This window comes from Gopherus evgoodei, chromosome 15 (assembly GCF_007399415.2).
Source record: "Gopherus evgoodei ecotype Sinaloan lineage chromosome 15, rGopEvg1_v1.p, whole genome shotgun sequence".
Lineage (NCBI taxonomy): Eukaryota > Metazoa > Chordata > Testudines > Testudinidae > Gopherus > Gopherus evgoodei.
Window position 1 is genome coordinate 22,731,393 of NC_044336.1, and position 21,556 is coordinate 22,752,948.

Genomic DNA, 21,556 nt, shown 5'->3' on the forward strand with positions numbered 1-21,556 from the left:
TATCTTTAAAAAGCTAAGAAAAATTGTTTACAATGTATGTGAAACATGTGGGATGTTTAAAAAGCACTTACACCCTTGAAGCCTGATCCTGCATTCCTAGTTTCCTCATAACTTTCCTTGAGGTTAATTGAAGCTTAGAATATGTAGGTTCGGCCCCCCAAAAAAAGCTCTGGGGCTAAGAGTGCCTTATCCCTTGGAATCTATGGAGGCTATCTGCTCAATCTTAGATCCATGCTGGTGGGGAGGATTTGGCAGGGTGAGGTTATTGGTAGGGACAAGACATTATGAAGAGGCAGAGAATTATGGCTACAAAGTTGATTATTGAAGCAGCAGCTTTTGTCTCTCCCTCTCCTGCACCTTCTATTAAGTTTTCTGTTTTTTTTTTTAACTTCTGTGCTTGCTCTTTTTTCATTTCTCCTCATACTTCAGTCTATTCCTGCTTTCCTTTTCTTTCTCCCCTATTTTCTCTCACTTTCTCTACCACACTCATTTCATTTGATCTATTTTCCTTACACCAAGGATATGATGGTCTCTTTTGTTCACCTTTGTCTGTTCATATCTGCTGTCAACCTAATGTGAATTGGTAGCTTCCTTGGTAATTTTTAAGGTGATGGTGTCCCTTCAATTCCATTATGCTGGAATATTTTTGGAAAGTCCTGGCTGCACTTATTTAAATGTACAATCATGGTTTTTATGATGAAAACAATGTCCTCATTATTTTAATAAGTGGATGTGGTCATTGTAAAAAGTTGAACTTTGATTTTTCCTTCTGAAATACAGTGATGCACATTAAATAATACAGGAAACTTTGTCTAAAAGAAGGTCTGATTGATCTGCTATAATAAATTCCTGCAAGGTAAATAGTGATGGGTTATTTAGAAAAAGGCTTTAATGTTTGGCTATAATGATGATCTTGAATGTATGTAGCACCTTTCATCCAAATGGAACCTAGAATGTTCAGAAACGTTACTGTGTGTGTAAAATATGCTGACATTGCATATCTTTGAACTATAGCCACCTCTGGGGTGATATGACAACTTTTGAGCAGCACATAAGAATACAACATAATATTTTAGAACAGGAAAGACGAATACCATCTCAGATTGAAATTACAGAGAGATTAAGCCTTCTTCTTTCATTTATAAATTCAAAAAAGTGGCAAGCACTCTTGATATATTTCGTATTTGCTATGCCTGATAGATCAGTTTAATCTTCTCTAAAAATAAAGGACTTAATGTTGTAAGATGTGTATTGCAATCACATTTTCATTCCAAATCTTCATACCACATTTGACAGATTATATTCTTGAAAGCATTTCCTGGATGTTATGCATTCTGTGTGATGTGATGTTAGAATCTCATAATTAGAGAAAATTGAGATATAGCTGTCTGATAGAGGAAGTGGTTTGTGCACAGTGTTTCAAATGCCGTTCTTAAAGTTTGTGATTGAAACGGCTGCTGTAATTATACAATACTTTTAATGAATTTTTCTTTTAACAATGAGTTCCATGTATGATTGTTGTTTGTGTAGTCATATTGTTGTCAGTTATATTTTTTGGAAAAAACACTACGTTGAATTTTTCTCTCAGTTTAACCAGCGGAAAGCCAGATTAACTCCACTGAAGCTAACAAAGTATATTTGCATTTACATTTACTTTTGTAAAATTTGGCCATAGTTTTTTAAAGTTACTTTATAAGAAATAATGATGAAAAGCCATGTCATATGGTCAGTAAGCTGCTGTTGTATAATGTCTTGTTTTCCAGCTAGAAAATCCAAGATATTTGCGAGAGAAGCCCATACCTCTGTCTCTGGTAAGTGTTATATTCCCTTGATGATTTATGGAGGTAGACTACATTTTGTCTTTTATATTTTTCACTTGAGAATGATTCTTCTCAAGGTAATGCTTTGAACTTTAAATATGATCTTTCTCATTCAATAGATGACACCCAAAATGGGCTTGGGAAAAATTAGCACTTTTCGAGATGAACAGTCACTGTTTCGCATCCACGAAAAAGAGGTAAGATACTTCTTAAGTATCTGGATCTTTAAATATCCTAAAAATTTTTTTCTTTCTAGTGAAATAAGTGATGGTTTCATCAGCAATCTCTGTTCTTTCGAAGAAGAGAGAGTATGTAATAAAAAACAGTATATGTATAGTAGCAGTGTAACTATGAATATGCTGGAAATCTTGCTTAAGACAATATACTTCAAGGTCACTGAGTTTGTGCTAAGCAAATAATTTCTTTACAACAATTTAGGAAAAAATGACACCCTCAATATTTAAAGAAAAACTGTACATTGGTAGCCCTTAAAAATGTCAATTAATTTCCTTTGGTCCTGCAAACACTTACACATTATTAACTTTAGCCATGTGATTAGTCCTGTTAAATTACAGTATAATACAGATTCTAGTAACTGTATCTATTTGACTTCAGTAGAACTGACCAGTGTTCTGAAGAGTGGCCACTCTATTTTAATTCATGTCAGTACATACAAAATATGTGCTTTTGGAAATCTATATATAGCATAAACATCAACAGCTTCCTTCTTTCTTCCCCTAACTTCCACCAAACTATCCTGTGAAACTGAGGAATGATATCTGGAATATATTGGAAGGCTGAAGGAGAAAGGTGTCATGGGATGTGGGAGGTGGACAAGAGACCTAGGCTGTAAGAATTATTTTTGAAAATATGTAATGTATTAAATAAAGTATCACTTCCTATGAACATAAATTAGGGGTATAATAGATTCTGATGACATGAACAAAGCACTCAAGCTTTGCTCTTATGGCTGATATCTTTGCCAGAGTCCCTGGATGGAATTTACAGTCTTATTATGTACAATGTGGGGCACATTCTTCCTTGTACTATAAAACCAAATCCTTTAATACGGTAACAGGGAAATCTTTTTATGACATGCTTGTACCTATATTATTGTGACGTCTTTGCCATTCCTTCTGTACATATTCTATTTCACTGATGCATGTTAGCAACTTGGAGACTAGGCAAATACTGTGCATTCTATTATGCTCTGTCAGCCTAAGAAGCTGCTAGACTAGCAACTTGAAAATATTAGTGTTCTGAGGGTTAAACTTCCAAACCTTCAGCTAAGCGTTTGAGATCCATAAAACATGTGCATTACTTCAGCCTAAATATCCCACAGTTCTGTTCTCATGTTGTTTTGTTTGTGGAAGTTTACAGTATTCAATTTTCATCGATCAGGCCATGCATCAGATAATACAGAGATGGTGTGTGAGATAAAAGTAGCAGGCTGCAAATTTTATTCATTAAAATAACATACTGGGGTGCATGGGAGGGCAACTGTCTCCTCTACCCTACCCCTTTTCCCTTGAGCTATCAGGCAATTATTTGAGTCCAGTGTGGGATAGATGAGTTTGCTGATCCTATGCCTAACCCCTGGATAGCCTGTAACTGGGAATTTCACACTTGAGCTGGAATCCCAAGCCATTTGTGTATGGGATGAGAAATGCAGATGGAGGGGACTCAGTTTATGTGAGACTCAGTTACCCACTGCCCTGAGAACAGCTGGGTTAGATGTCATTGGCTTCCTGGATGCTGGCCTTGGGTTTACACTTAGCCTGCCAGCACTGGATGCTGACTGCTAGCTGAACCATTTTTATAATTTTCCATTTTAAATTCTAACTAACCAAACAGGTCCTCAGGCTGGCATGGGAGAGTTTTAAAACGCAAACAACTTCCCCTTCCACTCTATTGGATATTGGCCTATTTTATACAATGGGAAAATCCCTTCCTCTTTCTGATCCCGAAAAGGCAATCTGGTTAGGCCCATGGTGGACTAGGGACTTCTAGCCAGGCAACTACAAAACAGTGAGTTTGCGTGAGTGCATGCTTTCTGGGCTGGCTTGTAGCTCACATCCAGGAGAGGGCCTCTTATCCTCCCAGGAGGAGGAGCTGCATGAGCCAGTCAGCTGCTCCTGCCTGCCATGAACAAATCAATCAGAGCTTGAGAGGTATCACTGTGATACTGCCCAGGGATACTCAGGCACCTTGCTACCACCTCTCTTTAAGTTAGGGAAGCCTTGTCTGTATCTTCTAGGGTTCAGCTCCCTAAGTGTCCCAGTCACAGGCAACACAAGCGCTCCCTTCTCAGACCACGTGGGCTCTGCTGTCCCTCATGCGGTCTAGTGATAGGCACACTCCAACCCCTGAGTCCTCTGATCATCACCCTGTGGTGTCCAGCTCCTTATCCCTTGAACACTCACAGAATTATTATACCTGCTCACAAAGGAACAGTGCGGTACAGCTTACTAGTTATACCTTAGACCCCCATCTCTGCTTAACACAGAGCACTTACATGTATGTATAGTGAAAATAAGACTAAGTTTATTTAACAAAAAACAGAGAGTCAAATGATAGCAAGCAGAAACATTGGAAACAAAGGATGACATATAATATCAGAACATACGTTTTAGAGCCTAAACTCAACTAACAAGATATCCTCTTGTCTAATAAGGTACTGCTTACCTCCAAGTCTTTCTCAGAGCATTTTTCAGGATGGCTGAGACTTTTTTCATGAGATTAGCCCACGGGCTGCTTGCCTTCCCAGAGAAAGGATAGACTCAAAGATGCCAAAGCATCTTTCTGCACCCCAGATATATCAGACCAGTCCTTTTTTTCTTCACTTATAAAACAGGATTTTCACCCTGCTGTTTACCTATTCCTGTTAATTTTCCTTCTGAAGTCCCCTCAATTTCTTCATTAGCATTTGATTCAGTATGCTAATTGTCTTCTATTGTAAGAATGGTTGGCTAGGGGAATAAATGTCTCCTACCTCCTATTCTGGTGGAGTCTTGTCTCAAGGCACATTACCTGTGCGTGACCTGCCTTACATAAGTATATGTATGTGTATATATATACATAATGTCCTTACATGTTATCCATGAATACATTTCTCAAAAATGTTGATGGCCACTGCGATACAGGCTTTCAGGAGAAAACTTCCATGACACTCTTTGGTGAACTAGAATGTAAATACCAGACCCAGGGGAAGCCTGTAACCTTTATGCACCCCTGTTCTCTCTGCCAGTTGCCATCCAGGGGTCCTTGGGTCACAGTCACCAGCCTTGTTCATGCTTTTCCTGTGTGCCCAGAAAGGCATACTTTCTATATGTCCTCACCCTCCAGACCCTGAAAAGAACCTTACTGTGTCCTGCTGGTCCAACAGAAAACAGAATCTCCTGCTGGTCCAACAGAAAACCTCACCCCTTGTTTAGTGGCAGGGGCAGTTCTTAATGACACTGTAATAAATAGGATATTGATTGTTAACCGGTGATGTCTAGAATCTTAGCTGGTGTAAATCCAGATTTTCTCAACTGTGTTTCTTCTATTATCCTTCATCAGAAATGGCTGGCATTTTGTGAAATGATAGGAGATGTTTTGTATCCATGTCCAGGTCTTTTCATGTTATATCAAAGGAAAAAAGAAAACATTTTTTTGTTATCATAGTGGTAGTCTGCATATATTAGATCCACCTGCTTTTTACTCCAGTTTTGATTCCATGTTATTTTTGGATGTTTATTATTGGACGCTGTTCTAGTAATTTTTCTTTAGAATGTGTTACGTGAATAATTAAGAGGAAACGGTCACTTTTAATTATGTCTTGCATGTAATGAGATCTTCGCTTTTTAAGATGACATTCTGGTACTGGAATAAACATTAGAATGCTACCATGTTTGAGCACTGAAAGAGAGAGAAAGCTGTGAACCTGTTCATTTATTGCATCTAATTCATTCTGAATTTTTTTTGTGGTTTTATGTGTTTCCACACCCTAGGTCTGTGTGTGTGCACGCTTTACATGGAGTGCTTTTATTTTTTGTGTCTTCTCTGAGACGTTTGAAAATGCATTGTGAGTTGGTGGGTAGCTTGAAATGTCTCCTGTAAACATCCTGGCCCCAAAAAGAATTGACTAGTTTGCTAAGTAACCCCATGATGATTGTTTTGTGATACCCTCCCTCCCAAACCCCATGCAGTAATGCTCCTTACAAACAGTACAGCAGAACTCTAATTATATGACTAGAATGATGGATGTGAAACCTATTCTGCATATACAATTTTTTTTTCAAAGCAACATATTCAGGTCTGAGAACACCACTTTCATCTGACTAGAATAAATACCCTTGTAACTGTGATGTTTTTTGGTTAACTTTTAAAAATCTGCACATTTGTACTTTATAGCCTTTTTTTATAAAATGTTTCTCTCTCTTCCCTCACCCCCTTTTAAAAATTCATATTGTATTTATTTTACCTTAATATGCCAAATCCCGCTTGTCTCAACAAATCTTAGTAGTCTGTTATGTTGTTATATTTTATTCATTTATTTTGAGTTTATAAAATATCAGTCTACTCTATGCTCTGGACTCCCTTGTGTAAAGACTGTCTATATAAAATAAATACCTTGTATTTTGTAGCAAGCTGCTCAGCTCGCTATAATAATTACGTGAGCATCAGACAAAAACAGTAAATATAATTAAACAAATTGCCCCCATTCAGCACTCCTCCTAATTCATAAGGAAAATGATGGCCCTTGCACATTGTCCAGAAAGTTAATGACTCTAGAGCCAGTGGACCAAGTTGTGGGAAAGCAAATTCCATGACATATTTAAAAAATACAAAAAAAAAATTACACATGCTTAATTTTAAATATATAAACTACATTGTTGTAAGATTAAAGCACAAGTACGTAATTCAGTAAACTACTCATAAATACTTAGAACTGCATAGAACTCCAAATCTATTAGCCAGAGTTGGAAAGGATAGAGCCATCATCTGCAAACAATCAGTCCTCCCACCCTTTGATAGTAGATATGTTTATAAGAAGAATAAAACTTAGAAATGTCTTAACTTTATATGTACATGAAGCCTAATCCTAAAGACAATCAGTAGAAAAAAAAATCTTTGGCCTAGACATGAGGAAGAGCAAAGCTGGGTAGCAACACTTCCATGACTAATGAGGGAATTAATCTGAAAAGCTGCTCCCTATCAACAGCTACTAGTCCAACTCGATACTCAGTCACATTGTGTAGATGTCACTTTTCCTGCCTTGCTTTGGTATTGCCTAGTCCTTTGGATTGGCAGTATTCAAAACCACCAATTGTGCCAGGACATGGTAAGACAGGTTTCATTAAAGGTGGAATAGAAAATAATAATAATTAATAATCAGAAGCGCACACGTCAGCTGAGTAATATTGTAAACTGCAAATAGCAGGAATTCACACTAAGAGCCTCAGTAAAACACTCAACAAGTGATTCTGTTGAAATTGCAAATTCTCCTGCAAACCACACAGTGGGGGATCCAGTCCCTTTTGCTAATGGTACTGTACTGTGGGCTATTTTTAACTTGAAAGGTTATAGAAAGTATTTCACAATCACCATATGCTTACTATTAACCAAGAGGCTTAAATGTGTTTTCTTCTTAGTTTGACTGTGAAGCTCAGTTAAAAGTGAGGCCTTTTCATTTTGAGTATGGAAATATATTAACAGAAAAGTAGTGCTATACAAAGGAAAGTTTTTCTAAAGATTTAGCTTTTTTTTAAACTTCTTTGTGGTAAAAGGGGAGAGCATTAAATAAAATAACTGTGGTTTTTTGCTTTTAACCTTTAGCCCTTCATTCGTAAACCTTCCCTGCACCTGTTTTAACTCTCTAATGCCAAACACATGGCCATTTTCAATGATAACCACATCACAGAGTTGTTCAAATATGAGCATCATCAGGCAGCGGTTTGTAGTAGTGTTCCCCCCAATGCTTCTGACGTGGATTAAACCATTTGGGAAACTGTCATCACTAAAAATCTTGGATTCAAACAAGGAAGAGGCAACAAAACAAGGGCAGATCAGTTTTCAGCAGTTCAGAGCAACTGAGAACAGATGGCAGGAATGGTTCATCTTGAGGAATAGGCAAGCTCCCTTTGAACTTCACCTCCACCCATTCTGAATGCCACCCACCCATGGAGTGAAAAAAGGAGTGAAGTCCTTATTTATGTTTTTCAAAAACACAAAACTGACTGTGTAGTTAAGATTGGATTTTGAACCTCTTGTGGAGTGGAAAACAAATCTATTTATATGAATCTACTATTTTAGTGGTTGTGGGTAGCCCCCAATGAGTTTCCTTGACATAAAATACTTCATTTGGAACTACTTTGTGTTTCTTTAAAGGGCTTCTTCTGTTTCATATTTTTTCAGTTTCATATTTTTATTCTTTGCTAGAACATTTTTTATCTTTGTTACCTTTATTATCTCTCTACAATAGATTTTTTCCCCCAGTAAGCAAGGTATCTAAACTCAATAAATGCTCAACAGATCCGAAGCAGATATATTTTAAGTCACTTAACATTCTGCTTTTTTAATGTTACTAGAATGAAAATAACTGTCAATAAAAATTTTGTCAAGAGACAAACTTTTATTTATTTATTCTTTTAATCTAAAGGTTGTTATAGTACAATCATGAATTTTACTGTAAGAGTATTTACACGGCTTGTGAAGGTAGCCTAATTACAGTATATTCTCTATAGTGCTGCTCATCGCTGCTTAGTCGATTGTAGATGAGGCAATTATTGAAGGCTATGCAGAGTGTAACAACTATGTTATGAAACTTGATATGTGACTTGTGAGACAGGGAAGGGAAATATGCAGTGTAGTTATCGCCATGTTGGTTCCAGGATATAAAGCTACATCTACACTGCACACCTTATAAAAGCAAGTCTCTGCCACTGCAGTTGTGCCATTGTAAGTTGCACTGTGTAGCCGCTCTTTATCACTGGGAGAGAACTCTCTGTGACATTTTTATAGTTAAATGTCTACAGGGTTTGAGATGTTGAAAACAGAGTAACTCTGTCACCTTGTGGACACTTTGACCTGCATTTTGAGGATTGGCAAATGTAGAGTCCATCCCTCATTCAAGAGGGAGAGAGAAGAAATGGGTCGAAAGGTGACTAGAAATGGAGGACTACAGAAACTGGGACTCAGATTAAAGAGAAGAGCTAAAATAAAAATGTCAAGTTAAAGAAGCGAGGGAATTATAGAAGAAAAATGAACAAAGCATTTTAGAAAGATGAAAATGATAGAAAAATAATTCAAGGAAAACGGACATTGAACAAGAATGAAGGAAAAAATGCATCAAACAGTGGGGAAGGCTGGCTGGATGACCCAGATACTGGGACTCTGGTCTTAAATCTGGCAGTGTGATTCACCGGTCTGGCTTCTCCTTTCATTAGTTTTATGAAGTGATCAGTGTGAATGAACTTTTTAAAGGGTTTGATTCTTCCTCTTAATAGCTTTATTCCATGGGAAAATATTTAAACGTACAAATTAGACATTTAATGCATACTTGATTAAGAGCAATTAATAAAAACTAATTTGATGACAGCATTCTAAAGGATGACTCTTGTAATTAATCAGAGCTTTTAAAAATGTAAAAATAAAATTGCTACGCTTTAGGCTACATCACGGAGCAGACATTTTTCTCTTCATTAAAATCAGATATTTTTGCCAAGAATGTTATAAACTGTGTCAGTATTGTTTTCCTATAATGGTTTGTGTATTTTTTATATATATATAAAAATATAAAAGCCCACACAACACACATGAGGAACCTTAAGAGCCTGAAGCCTGGGCAAAAAGGTTTAAGCCAATCTTTGTTGCTGTATTGTTTATATTTGTGATAATAAAACCAAGCTCCAACAGGGGGCTGAGTTTGGACTCTCCCTAATATGTGAACTGTGTTAGAGAGCAGGTTAGGAAAGGCATCTGCTCACATGAGGTTTGCAAGGCTTTCTTCAATTCAAAGGTAAAGAAAAACTTTGAAAATACAATATAAATGTGATTCAGGCCCCAATCACTATTGTATACAAAGTAATCTTTCATGAACTTTATTTATTCTTAAAAGCAAAAGAATTTTTTCTAGGAGAGGAAAAAACCATTGCACTGTGTATTTCATCACAAACTACTAAACAGTTTATTAAGAGTATTTTTTTAGCTTAGTGTGTTAACTTGTATTCATTTATGAAGAAATGTAGCTGGGGTAGAAAATCATTGCACAGGGTTAAATTTTCTATATGTGCATTCTGCAGATAAATTACACAACTGTAAAACGCCCGGAATCTCATATCAGTTGCTGATAATTAGGGGCCCTAAATCTATGCATAGACATGTTAACTCATTTATAACTTCCATTGTATCCCTATTCAAATAATTTTACAACCACAAACTTCATTCTTTGTTGCTTACTTAAATCATAAATAGAGACATATAGTACCAGTCCTGCATTAATACTTCTGTTTATCTTCTCAATATAGCTTATTTATTTTTGCATTATTATTAATTATTTATTTTACAGTAACACCTGGAATATCCTACCAAGATCAGGGCCCCTTTTTCTATGCACTGTTATGTGCATGAAGACTGTTCCTGCACTTCAGACCTTAGTCTAAAGAGACAATACAGACAAAGAGTGAGAGCCATGAAATATTATTTCTGCTATTTTACGAATGATGAACTGAAGGACACTGGGGTTAAGTGATCTGCCCAAGATCACATAAATAGTCTGTGGCAGCACTGGCAGTTAAACCCAGATCTTCCAAGTCCCAATCCAGTTCTTTACTCATACATGGACATTCAAATTAGGAGAATCATCATGCAATGGCTTACATACACACATAATCTCCATTATTGAATACTACTGTTTCACCTGTGGGTGGGGAAAGCCTGAGAATTGCAGAAAGTAACATATTCAGAGGCATTCCCTCCTCCTTTCCTGTGTCTCTTCACAGTATCCACATGAGAGGTGCCTTACTCCTGCAGACCTTATGAAATGTACAGGAGTAGGGTGAGTGCCTCAGTCTCCTGATGAGCTTTAGAAACTTGGCGAAGGGGCCTGCTCGAGCCCCCACAAAGCTTTAGAGTGCTCTTCAGCGGCCACCTTTTATGAAATATTTAGGAAGCTTGCTTATTCCAGACAAACCTAAATTGAATAGTTTGACCCCTGGCTTTGGAATTGATTTTGGTTTTTAATCTAAAATAGCTGAAATCCAAAGATTGAGAGGGCTCATTGTAAGGCTTATTGTTTTCCACATGCACCTGAAAACAGTACAGGAGGAATTGTGATTTCAGGAGTGGGGAATTTTTTGAAGGGCCGAGGATTTGTGGTGGGTTATATTAAATTGCTGTTCTTATGACATATATTTTTCAGGACTTGTCTACATGTGGAGTTGTAATGGTTTAAGTGGAGATGTTATTTGAAACTCTTTTAGTTACAGCAGTGAAAAAGTCTGTGGGGACACTCATTTCAATTTAAACTAGACTTACTTAGGTCATATCTACACTACAAAATTATGTCAACCTAACTTCCGTTGGCATTCAGCCATTACAGTTATTAAATTGCTTGTGTGTGTGTGAGAACACTTGGCTCCTTGTGTCGGCGGTGCACGTCCTCACCAGGAGTACTTGTATCAATTGTATTGTCAGTGTGGGGCATTCTGTGATAGCCCCTGAAAGCCTGTAACAGTTGACATAAGCAGCGTGGTGTGTACACTGATACTGCGTCAACCTAATTATATTTACTGTGACTCTTCACCAGAGGGGGAGGTGGTGTTACTAAATTGGCGTAGAGAGGTACGTACATTGGCAGGAGCCAGATTTAAAGGAAGACACTTTCATAGCTACCTAGATGCAGCTCAGCTTACATCAACCTAACCATGTTGTGTAGAGCAGGCCTTACATTTACCTTACATCTAATTTGGAATAAACAATGGACACCAAATAAAAATGTCTATATGTGGTTTCTACTAGTTTATCTAAACTAGTTTATTTTAAATTCATACAAGAGTATGAGCAGACAAGGCCAAAGTATGTAAAAAGTATATGGATGGCTGGGTGCCCTTTTTCAGAATTTCTATAATGCAGAATCAATAAATTATGGACTCCTATTTAAGCATTTAATGGGGCTGATGATTATACTTAGGCTTGTCCAATTCTGCTGAGTCTAGTAAAAGGAGTGGGAGGGTAGTTGTTGTGATGGACCTCACAAAGCCTGTTATGGCTTATGGATGGGTTGATCTGTATTTTTTCCAATGTGCATTACTTTGCACTTATTAATATTGAATTTCATCAGCCATTTTGTGCTCAGTCACCCAGTTTTATGAGATCCTTTTGTAACTGTTTTAAGTCAGCTTTGGACTTAACCATCTTGAGCAATTTTATAATGTCTGCAAACTTTGCTACCTCACTGTTTACTCCCTTTTCCAGATCAGTTATGAAAATGTTGAACATTGCAGGTCCCACTACAGATCCTTGTGGGACTCCACTATTTACCTCCTTCCACTGTAAAAATTGACCATTTATTTCTACCCTTTGCTTCCTATCTTTTAGCCAGTTACTGATCCATGAGAGGACCTTCCCTTTTATCCCATGACTGTTAACTCTGCTTAAGAGCCTTTTGGTGTGGAATCTTGTCAAAGCTTTCTGAAAGTCCAAGTACACTATATCAATTAGATCACCTTTGTCCACATGCTTGCTGACACCCTCAAAGAATTCAAATGGATTGGGAAAGCATGATTTCCCTTTACAAAACCATATCTCTTGTTCATGTGTTTTCTGACTAGGGTGACAAGAGGGCCCAATTTTATAGGGACAGTCTCGATATTTGGGGCTTTTTCTTATATAGGCACCAATTACCGTCTAACCTCGTCCCGATTTTTCACATTTGCTATCTGTCACCCTATTTCTGACCCACTAAGTTTCTACAAAACGTTACTTACAAAAGTAGTCCCATTGACTTCAAAGTCACGAAATCTAATTTTTATTTACTTTAACCCTTCAGTGTTGATCTTAGTAAGACCAAAAACTTATTTTAGTAGTAGATCGGCATGGCACAGAAATAATAGAGCTACAGGAAATGTACAGCCAGGATGAGAAACATTTTTCCAAACTGACTTTGTAACTTTTATAATTTACTAATATTGATACTGCTGGTAGTAGATTTCTTAACAATTCTGTATATGCCACATATGTGACATTTACTTTCCATGTGCAGTGTAGTTTTTCTATGACAAAAAAAATGGAGTGGAAATGCTGAGATGAATTGCAATATAATGGGCTATATGTAGAAAATGTGTGAAAATGAATGAAGTTTGATGTTTTAGCAGATACCAAGATGACTGGAATTGAACAAAGACTCAGAGATTGATGAAATACACATTAGAAAACAATCAATCATATTTGTAAACAAAAAGCAAATGTGCGGGTTTCAATTGTATGTATATTTGGTGCATAGAAACTGGGTTATTACAGTTTATTCTCTAATTTCTGCTACATAGAGAAATCATTGGGATTTCTATTGCTTAATTAGTTTGGGGTGACAGATGAACTGGCAAATACAGTAACTCCTCACTTAAAGTCGTCCCGGTTAAAGTTTCGTTGTTACCTTGCTGATCAATTAGGGAACATGTTCGTTTAAAGTTGTGCAATGCTCCCTTCTAATGTCGTTTGGCAGCCGCCTGCTTTGTGTACTGCTAGCAGGAAGAGCAGACCGTTGCAGCTAGCTTGTGGGGGCTTGGAACCAGGGTCGATCGGCAGCTCCCCTATCAGCTCCCTGCTCCCCTAAGTTCCCTGTGCAGCAGCTGCCAGCAGGCTTGCAGTTGCAGCTATCTCCCCACACTGCCATGTGCTGCTTCTGCCCTCTGCCTTGGAGCTGCTCCCCGAGCCTCCTGCTTGTTGTGCAGAGCGGGGTGGGAGGGGCTAAAGTCAGGGTGTCCCCTTCCCCCCTGCTCCTACACCCCGCTTACCCCTTCTCCATATAGAGCAGGGTGTGGACAGGTACACTGAGAGAGAGACAGAGAGAGCCTGGGGCAGCAGCTGCTCTCTCAACTTCCTGATCCACTTAAAAAGACAATGGGTTTAAGAGTGGGTCAGCTTATTTAAAGGGGCAGTGTGTATCTCTTTCTCACACACAGCTGTCAGCCTCCATCCCAAACCCCACTTTGCCTCCAGCATTTATAATGGTGTTAAATATATTAAAAAAGTATTTTTAATTTATATGGGGGGAGATCACACTCAGAGGCTTGCTATGTGAAAGGGGTCACCAGGACAAAAGTTTGAGAGCCACTGATTTAGCAGCAAGGCATTCCCTGGGAAATATCCCACCGTCTACCTTTACCACCTCAACCAAGCTTCACAATCATCATAACTGTGAACAGTATTAAATTGTTTATTTAAAACGTATAGTGTGTGTGTGTGTGTGTGTGTGGTGAAAAACGTTTCCCTGGAACCTAACCCCCCCCATTTATATTAATTCTTATGGGGAAGTTGGATTTGCTTAACATTGTTTCACCTGAAGTCGCATTTTTCAGGAACATAACTACAATGTTAAGCGAGGAGTTACTGTAACTTGACTTAGGTAGTGGGATAATTTTCTGTTTGCCTCTCTACTCACGATGTGTTTGATCCTGCAGGGGGCTGAGCATGCACAAATGCCATTCACTTCAATGGGAGTTAAGAGAACTCAGCACTTTGCAGAATTGGGTCCAATTGGAACTTTTCACTTAGGCCCTGATCCTGCAGTCTGAACTGATTTTTCCTCTGTCACCATTTGAAGCCAATAAAATTCCATGTAGGCACAAGATTCCACCTGGATGAATCAACTTTTAGGATTGGAACTGTAAGCACTAATGAGGATGCAATTTTTTGCATTTTAGAGCTCTATTTTTTTTTCTGTTTATCAAGGTTTGCTACCAGGGCCGGCTGCAGGCACCAGCCCAGCAAGCAGGTGCTTGGGGCGGCCAATGGAGAGGGGCGGCATGTCCGGATCTTCAGCAGCAATTCGGCAGCGAGTCCCTCACTTCCTGTTGGAAGGAAGGACCAGCCACCGAATTGCCCCCGAAGACTGAAGTGGCTGTGGTAGAGCTGATCGTGGCTTTTTTTTTTTTTTTGCTGCTTGGGTCGGCAAAAGCCCTGGAGCCTGCCCTGTTTGCTGCTGTATGTGAACTTTGACAGCTAAACATTTCAGGCTTTTTGGCACTTACTGATCCTCAAGTGTCTTCGCTACAAGTGTTAGAGAATGTTCATGATGTATAAGAAGTGGGACAGTTGTCACTCCAAATAAAACTACTGAATGTTCTTTCACTACAGCATTTAAGAATTCCTTAATATATTTAATATGATGTGCTATTGTGAATAAAGTTACTTTAAGTGACTAAATTTGATCAGGGACAAAACTCATCATTCACTTCAAAAAATTTTCCCTTAAAGTTGAAATCTATGACAATATTAAAAATTAAAACAAAGACTTTAGATAATATTTTCTTTTTTGAAAGACATGAAACAGATCTCCATGTAAATTATGAAGTGACAATGGCTCTAAATTTTTAATTAATTTATAAGTACAAAAAGATGTAAAATCTGTGTACAAACCAGTGCCTAAGGGATTTTGAGAAATATACTAGATACTTTCTTGTTAGGAAAAGTAAGTGGCAGATAGAGAACATCAACTTTTAGAGCAAACACTTTTATATTGGGACATTTAAAAATAATGTCCTGTTAATTCATAATTTGAGTGGCTATCACATTGTTTATAGCATAAGCATGTCCTTTTAAAAAATTTTAAAACTGAAAAACACCCATATGCTGCATACAAATAATGAATATATGATGCCTTTGCTTTGTGAATTAACAATGAAAATTTTAAACCTTCTAAAATTTTCCTAGTGAAATTTTAATTTTCTTATTTTAATTTCCTGCTGAAAACTATACATTATTAAAATGCAATTACATAGAAAAGGAGTTGCATACCAAGCAGCTCTTTTTATTGTGATTTTGGAATGTACTTAAAATTGCTTAATTGCAGTTTTATTTTTGCTGAGATATGGCACCAGTCTTGCAAAAACTGACACATGCTTAATTTTATCAGTTGCTCCATCCATGTAGATAGAACCAGTAGTTCTCAACATGTGGCCTGTGGGCTGATTGCAGCCCAATCAGCACACAGATGTGGCCCATGTGACATCCTCAGGACCATACAGGTAGTATTGGATGCAGCCCACAATGGTAAATAGGTTGAGAACCACTGAGATAGACCCTTTAGATGTGTGAAGCTTTTCTGTCTATGCAGATTGAATTGTAGGGTTAAGCCCAAAGCTAGATATCTACGATTTCAAAATGACAATTACCAAAAATTATTTCTACAACAGAAGTATGTATTTTAAGTAATTTAATTTTAATTTCTTCCTATATCTAACATTATAGTACCATGTGAATTCTGTCAGTAAGTGAAATAATATGTAGAGGTTTTTTTTTTTTAATTGTACTGATACTTTTGATATCACTTGAAAAACATCAAGAAAAATGCCCCAGGTTAATGCAAATTCCAGATGGAAAAGCTGTTTTTATTGTTCATTGTGTTCTATTGGGAAGAAAACTATTTACGATATCCTTTAATTTGTAGAATATGTTTGAAAATCTGATAGTTTTATAAATTTAAAACAAATAGAAATGTAGGCAAAAAATATCTGTGCTCCCTAAAAGAATCATTTTTGGAAAATTCAAACACAACAATGGAGAGGCACAGTACCCTCGACACAGAGAAAAAAAAGTAATTTTGCATATAGAAAAAAAAATCCATATGCCAAACTCAGATTACTTGTTTGTTTACATAGAAACCCAGATTCATCAAATGGAATGAGTCAAACCTCTGAGAGGTGCCCCACTTGGTTAGTGATTAGGTGCTTTGGGGGCCCAGGAGGAAAGGATGTGTTATGATTAGGCTTGATCATCCTGTTACACAAAGTCAAGGACTCCTCCTTAAGTCTTTAGTTGTGAAGGAAACCTGACTTTTCACCAGAATATCATTTTTGTCAAGGATACCTTCATCTTGTTCCTTGATAACTTATTTGCAGAGTAGTGTGGTGTAGCAATGCAAGCTTTACTGTAGTCATTAATTCCTCTGCTGGTGCAGCTTAGACATACTGTAGTTTTTAACCTCCCAGGAATTTTAATATGAGATATTATATGTAAAATCATCTCCAGTGAAGCAGCCCTCCTCTTTAAATCTTGAGATTTTTCTCCTGTTATCCTTCAGACAGCTTTATCCTAAATAGCTTAGGCAAAGGACACAGGCTGTGGACCTTCTTATAAGTCTCGCAGAGAGCAGCTTTTTTTTGCTTAAGGCCTGAAGATCAGTCAGCTGTCATGAACAAAGCGCTCTAAGCCCACGTCCAGACTAACCCGCAGCATCGGTGGGTTAAAATCGATTGCTCGGGGATCGATATATCGCGTCTAGTCTGGACGCGGTGTATCGATCCCCGAGCGCGCTTACATCGATTCCGGAACTCCATCAACCCGAACGGAGTTCCGGAATCGACACGGAGAGCCGCGGACATCGATGCAGCGCCGTCCAGACGGGTGAGTACCTCGATTTTAGAAATTCGACTTCAGCTACGTTATTCCCGTAGCTGAAGTTGCGTATCTAAAATCGATTTTAATACCTAGTCTGGACGTGGCCTTAGAGTGCCATGCTGGAGTTGCAAAGAAGTCAGCTCCACTGCACTTTAAGCTAAGGCCTGTGCTGTGGTCATGGTTAAGAGTTTGTCCTGATGTACATGAGTCTCACTTCCACTGCAGTTTTTTGTGTTGCTGTACATTTTTCTGTTAATGTCTTGCCTTTTTTAGGCTTCAGGATGTTTCAGGTCTTGTATTTCTGTTGGAAAGAATACAGTCAGAGTGATCAATAAACTTATGCCAGAAAAGGAGGTATTTTGTTAAAAGGGAAAAAAGTGTATGCCACACCAAAATAATCCCCTATCCCCTTTTTTTCCCCCCTCATAAAGACCACTAGTTTGTATTTTCTGCTTGAAATCCCTTTAGGATTAAGTGGCAGTACTGCTCTACAAAATCCTTTACTTACCAGTGAAAAAGGATGGTTTTAGCTCTTGCTTTATATAAAAAATATTTTATCTATCTATATACTTCCTTGCAAGTCTTTATTCATGTATATATTATCTCACGGACAGACATACTGGGTTATAAGAAAAGATATGTGGTTAATTTGAAAATGAGGAACTTTGTTTTGCTATTCTCATGTATTTTATGAGTGCATAGTTGTGGAAGTGGAGAGGATAATTATATTTTGTAATGTCAAACAGTTCAGTACTAAGAATTTAAGAGAAATTCATGCATCAATAAACTATGCTCTAATTGTATACGTTTACAGAAAATAAACCAGTATAAATGAAGGTTTTATCGGTTTCCTTTTTCTGCCAATGGCTTTGTGTGTGACTTTCGGCAAGTCAGTCATTCTATCTTGCCTCAGTTTAATTTTGGGAATAAAATGAAGACAGTTATCCTTACTCATCTTCATTGTTTAAAAATAAGGGAGTAGGGTACAAACTTATTTTGTAAATATAAAATAATAATAAAACCTTGAAAGTGTTTCAGAATGGGTAGACAGTAGTTTAATAAATATATAATATACCTAATTCTACTTGATAATTTGGTGCAGAGAAAGTTTGACCTTTTGTCGCTAGCATCAGTTCATGTTTCAACAAATTTTGCCATATATGTTTGTTACACACATTCATGATAGCTAAGGAGAGTAAGTAATGAGTTGCCGCAGAAAATGTATTGTAATTGAGTTTCCCCATAGGATACTACAACCTCTGCACATTCTTCACTACAGGCCCTGTGGGAAATAGATTCTTGTTCACTTTCTTTGCTGTACTGTATCTTCTATGAAGTACATGCACAAGTTTAAAGTTCTTAGGATGAAAACATGTCCCCATTGAAATAAACAGGAGTTTTGCTGTTGACTTCAGTGGAGCTAGGATTTCAGCTTAATATCCTTGATATATGGTAATTGTTTTCTTAATATATTTGATGTATGGTAATTGTTCCTTTCTTTCCATTTCATGGAAACATAAAGATGAGGTAGATTTTGAGATTAGTGGGGCATCTGACTGCCACAAGAAGTGAAAAATGGAATGTAATAACTACTGTACATGATGTTAAACTGTTCGGAGCCATAATTTTAGAAGTGTGTAAATAGTATCTAAAACTAAATAATGGAGACTTCCAATAATCTATAACTTAAAAAGATTCTCTACTAGATAAAATCTGTTGTTCAAGAGAAGTGCAGTGCAGTACTTCTACAATGATTCAGCATTTGAATTATCCAGATGAAAGACTATATGTGCAAAGAATTCTTGTTTACTATTACTTAGCCCCATGTATTAAGAGTTGAGTAAATGGCATTCAGTAGGAAGTTTACTAATTACATAGTAAAGAATGAAGTTTTGTTAAGTTTCATTTTTTATGATTATTAATCATTGTGGATTAATAATTCCTTTTTTGTCTTCGTGTTATGCAGGTGTTGAAAATTTTGTCTTGAGATAAAAACAAGTTGCACTACTTTATTGGTTCTAACTTTGAAGTTAGAATTTACAGGTCTCCCTTCACCCCTCCCTCCCCTCAGTTAGTGAAAAAAATCTGGCGAGTGAACATAAAGTTTTGGCAAATATCCCAAAAATACTAATATACAAGATGCCACCTCTGGCCTGAAGGTGATTAGTCCAGTGAAGACAAGCAAACAGTGATCAATAGGAATTCAAAGTATCTCTGAGCCCCAGGCACAGAATAACATGGCTGATCTGCATAGCGATATGTTTATATATCAGGTAATTAAACAGATCAAACAGATTGTACTACCTCAGCAAATTCATGTGAAAAAAAATAGTGGCAGGATAAATGCTGGGATTGTGACATATGAAAAATTTGGGAATTACCTAGATAACTGATATTTATGGCAGTAATCGGATGGCCACTAAGAGGTTTAGATTATAGCTGCATTACTAAGGATTCCTGAAACTGCCTTTCTCAAAATGGAGACAAAGTGGGTGAGGTAACGTCTTTTATTGGACCAACTTCTGTTGGTGAGAGAAACCAGCTTTCAAGTTTACACAGAACTCCTACATTTCTGAAAATGCTTTACAGTGGTTTGATGACATAATTGTTTGCTGTTGATGGGTTTTTGAAAATAGGAAGAAAGGAAAGTCTGACTAGGCACTTAAAAGCTGTTCTGTTGGTATCACCCTCCATGGCTTTAAATAACAGGGGCAGCACAGATGTTTGACATCAGTAATGTTTACATGGCCTTAGGGTTTAATTGCTTCATAGTCTCTGTGAGGAGAATAAACAATGACAGAAACCTAAAGGAATGATAGTCAGGCTGTGGCAATGGATAAATTTCACACTTAATTGCAAACTTTTCAACTATGGATAAATATCTACTCAAAAATTAAGTTCTTTCTCTGTCTCAGGCTTAGTGCATCATGTACTTTCTGTTCTAAGCCATCTCTTAATTAGGAATAAGGAGATGAATCCATATGTAAGTTGTTAGTATACATGGACATCAGTACATAAACCAACAGTTGCTTTTCTCATGAAGATGAATGCACTGAGGTCTAAATTGTTTTCATCTGCTTTCTTTCTGACACACATGAAAGGGTTACCATTACATCGTTTGTATAATATTTTGTGTTTGCAATATATATTAGACCTATAAAACATAACACAATTTAAGACATAGAAACTGCTGGTAGATGAGAGGAGCTGGCTCAGAAATACAGTCAGCTGTCACCAGTTGAATTTAGTGATAGGAGATTAACATGATAGTAAGTAAAAGTTGCAGTTAATTTGACTCATTTACGCGCATTTTAAATTTCAGAGATATTCCTTTCTTTAAGTAGATAGTTAAGAGTATTCGAAGTGTAGGGGGAAAGCCCCTTCCCTTGCTCCAACCTGCCTCACGCATGCTTAGCCCAGGGACCCAAGACACTGAGATGCAAGCTGCAGGTAAGGCTCTGGTCCTGATGAGCATAGACGGATGGCCAGGACTGCAGAGGAGGATGAGCCCTGTCCACAAGGTACTTCTGAACAGTTCCTTCCAAATGATGATTCCACATTCCTGGCTGGTGAGTGGCAGAGCAGGACCATGACAGCAGAGCTGCAAAGGGCTCCCTGCCTGGCTGTGGGGCTGGTGACAGCTGGCTCCTACAGGTGCAAGATGTGGGGAGGTCCGAGCACAGACTCTGCTGCTGAACATTTTGTGCTCATGAATGGAGTAATTCAGTAACAGGTTGGTCTCCCTGTAGCCAGGGACTCATCCTACTCTCTGTAGTCCTGGCCAGGAGTGTCTGCTCTGCCTCCCCAGGGTCTTAGCCTTCCTTGCAGTTTGCACCTGCTGGAATCAGGTGTTACTGGCCCTGTGGCAACGCAGGGAGCCCTCTGCAGCTCTGCTTTCATGTTCCCTCTCCCTCATTCCTATGATTGCAGAGTTGGTGACACCCAATCCCTGCAGGAGCAAGGTGTGGGGGCAGCTGCATGACACCTGTTACCAACTGATTTTTTTTCTGGTTGATTTCAATGTTGTGCCAAAATAGAGGTTCGCCAACAAATATAAATTGAATCCTGCCCTGTCTGCCATTACACCAATCTTTGTGTTATCCTTAAATTTTATATTTACTACCAAATCATTGATG

At 37.8% G+C, this 21,556-nt stretch overlaps 1 protein-coding gene across 2 annotated transcripts in view; it reads left to right on the top strand.

Annotated features, from left to right (window-relative positions):
* Positions 1 to 21,556, top strand: part of CEP112 (centrosomal protein 112) — a 278,377-nt gene that overhangs the window by 40,980 nt on the left and 215,841 nt on the right. For both annotated transcript variants that reach the window (XM_030534468.1, XM_030534469.1), the window contains exons 7-8: positions 1,764 to 1,811; positions 1,940 to 2,017. In XM_030534468.1, coding sequence (XP_030390328.1) covers positions 1,764 to 1,811; positions 1,940 to 2,017 — 126 coding nt within the window. The remainder of the gene's footprint in view (positions 1 to 1,763; positions 1,812 to 1,939; positions 2,018 to 21,556) is intronic.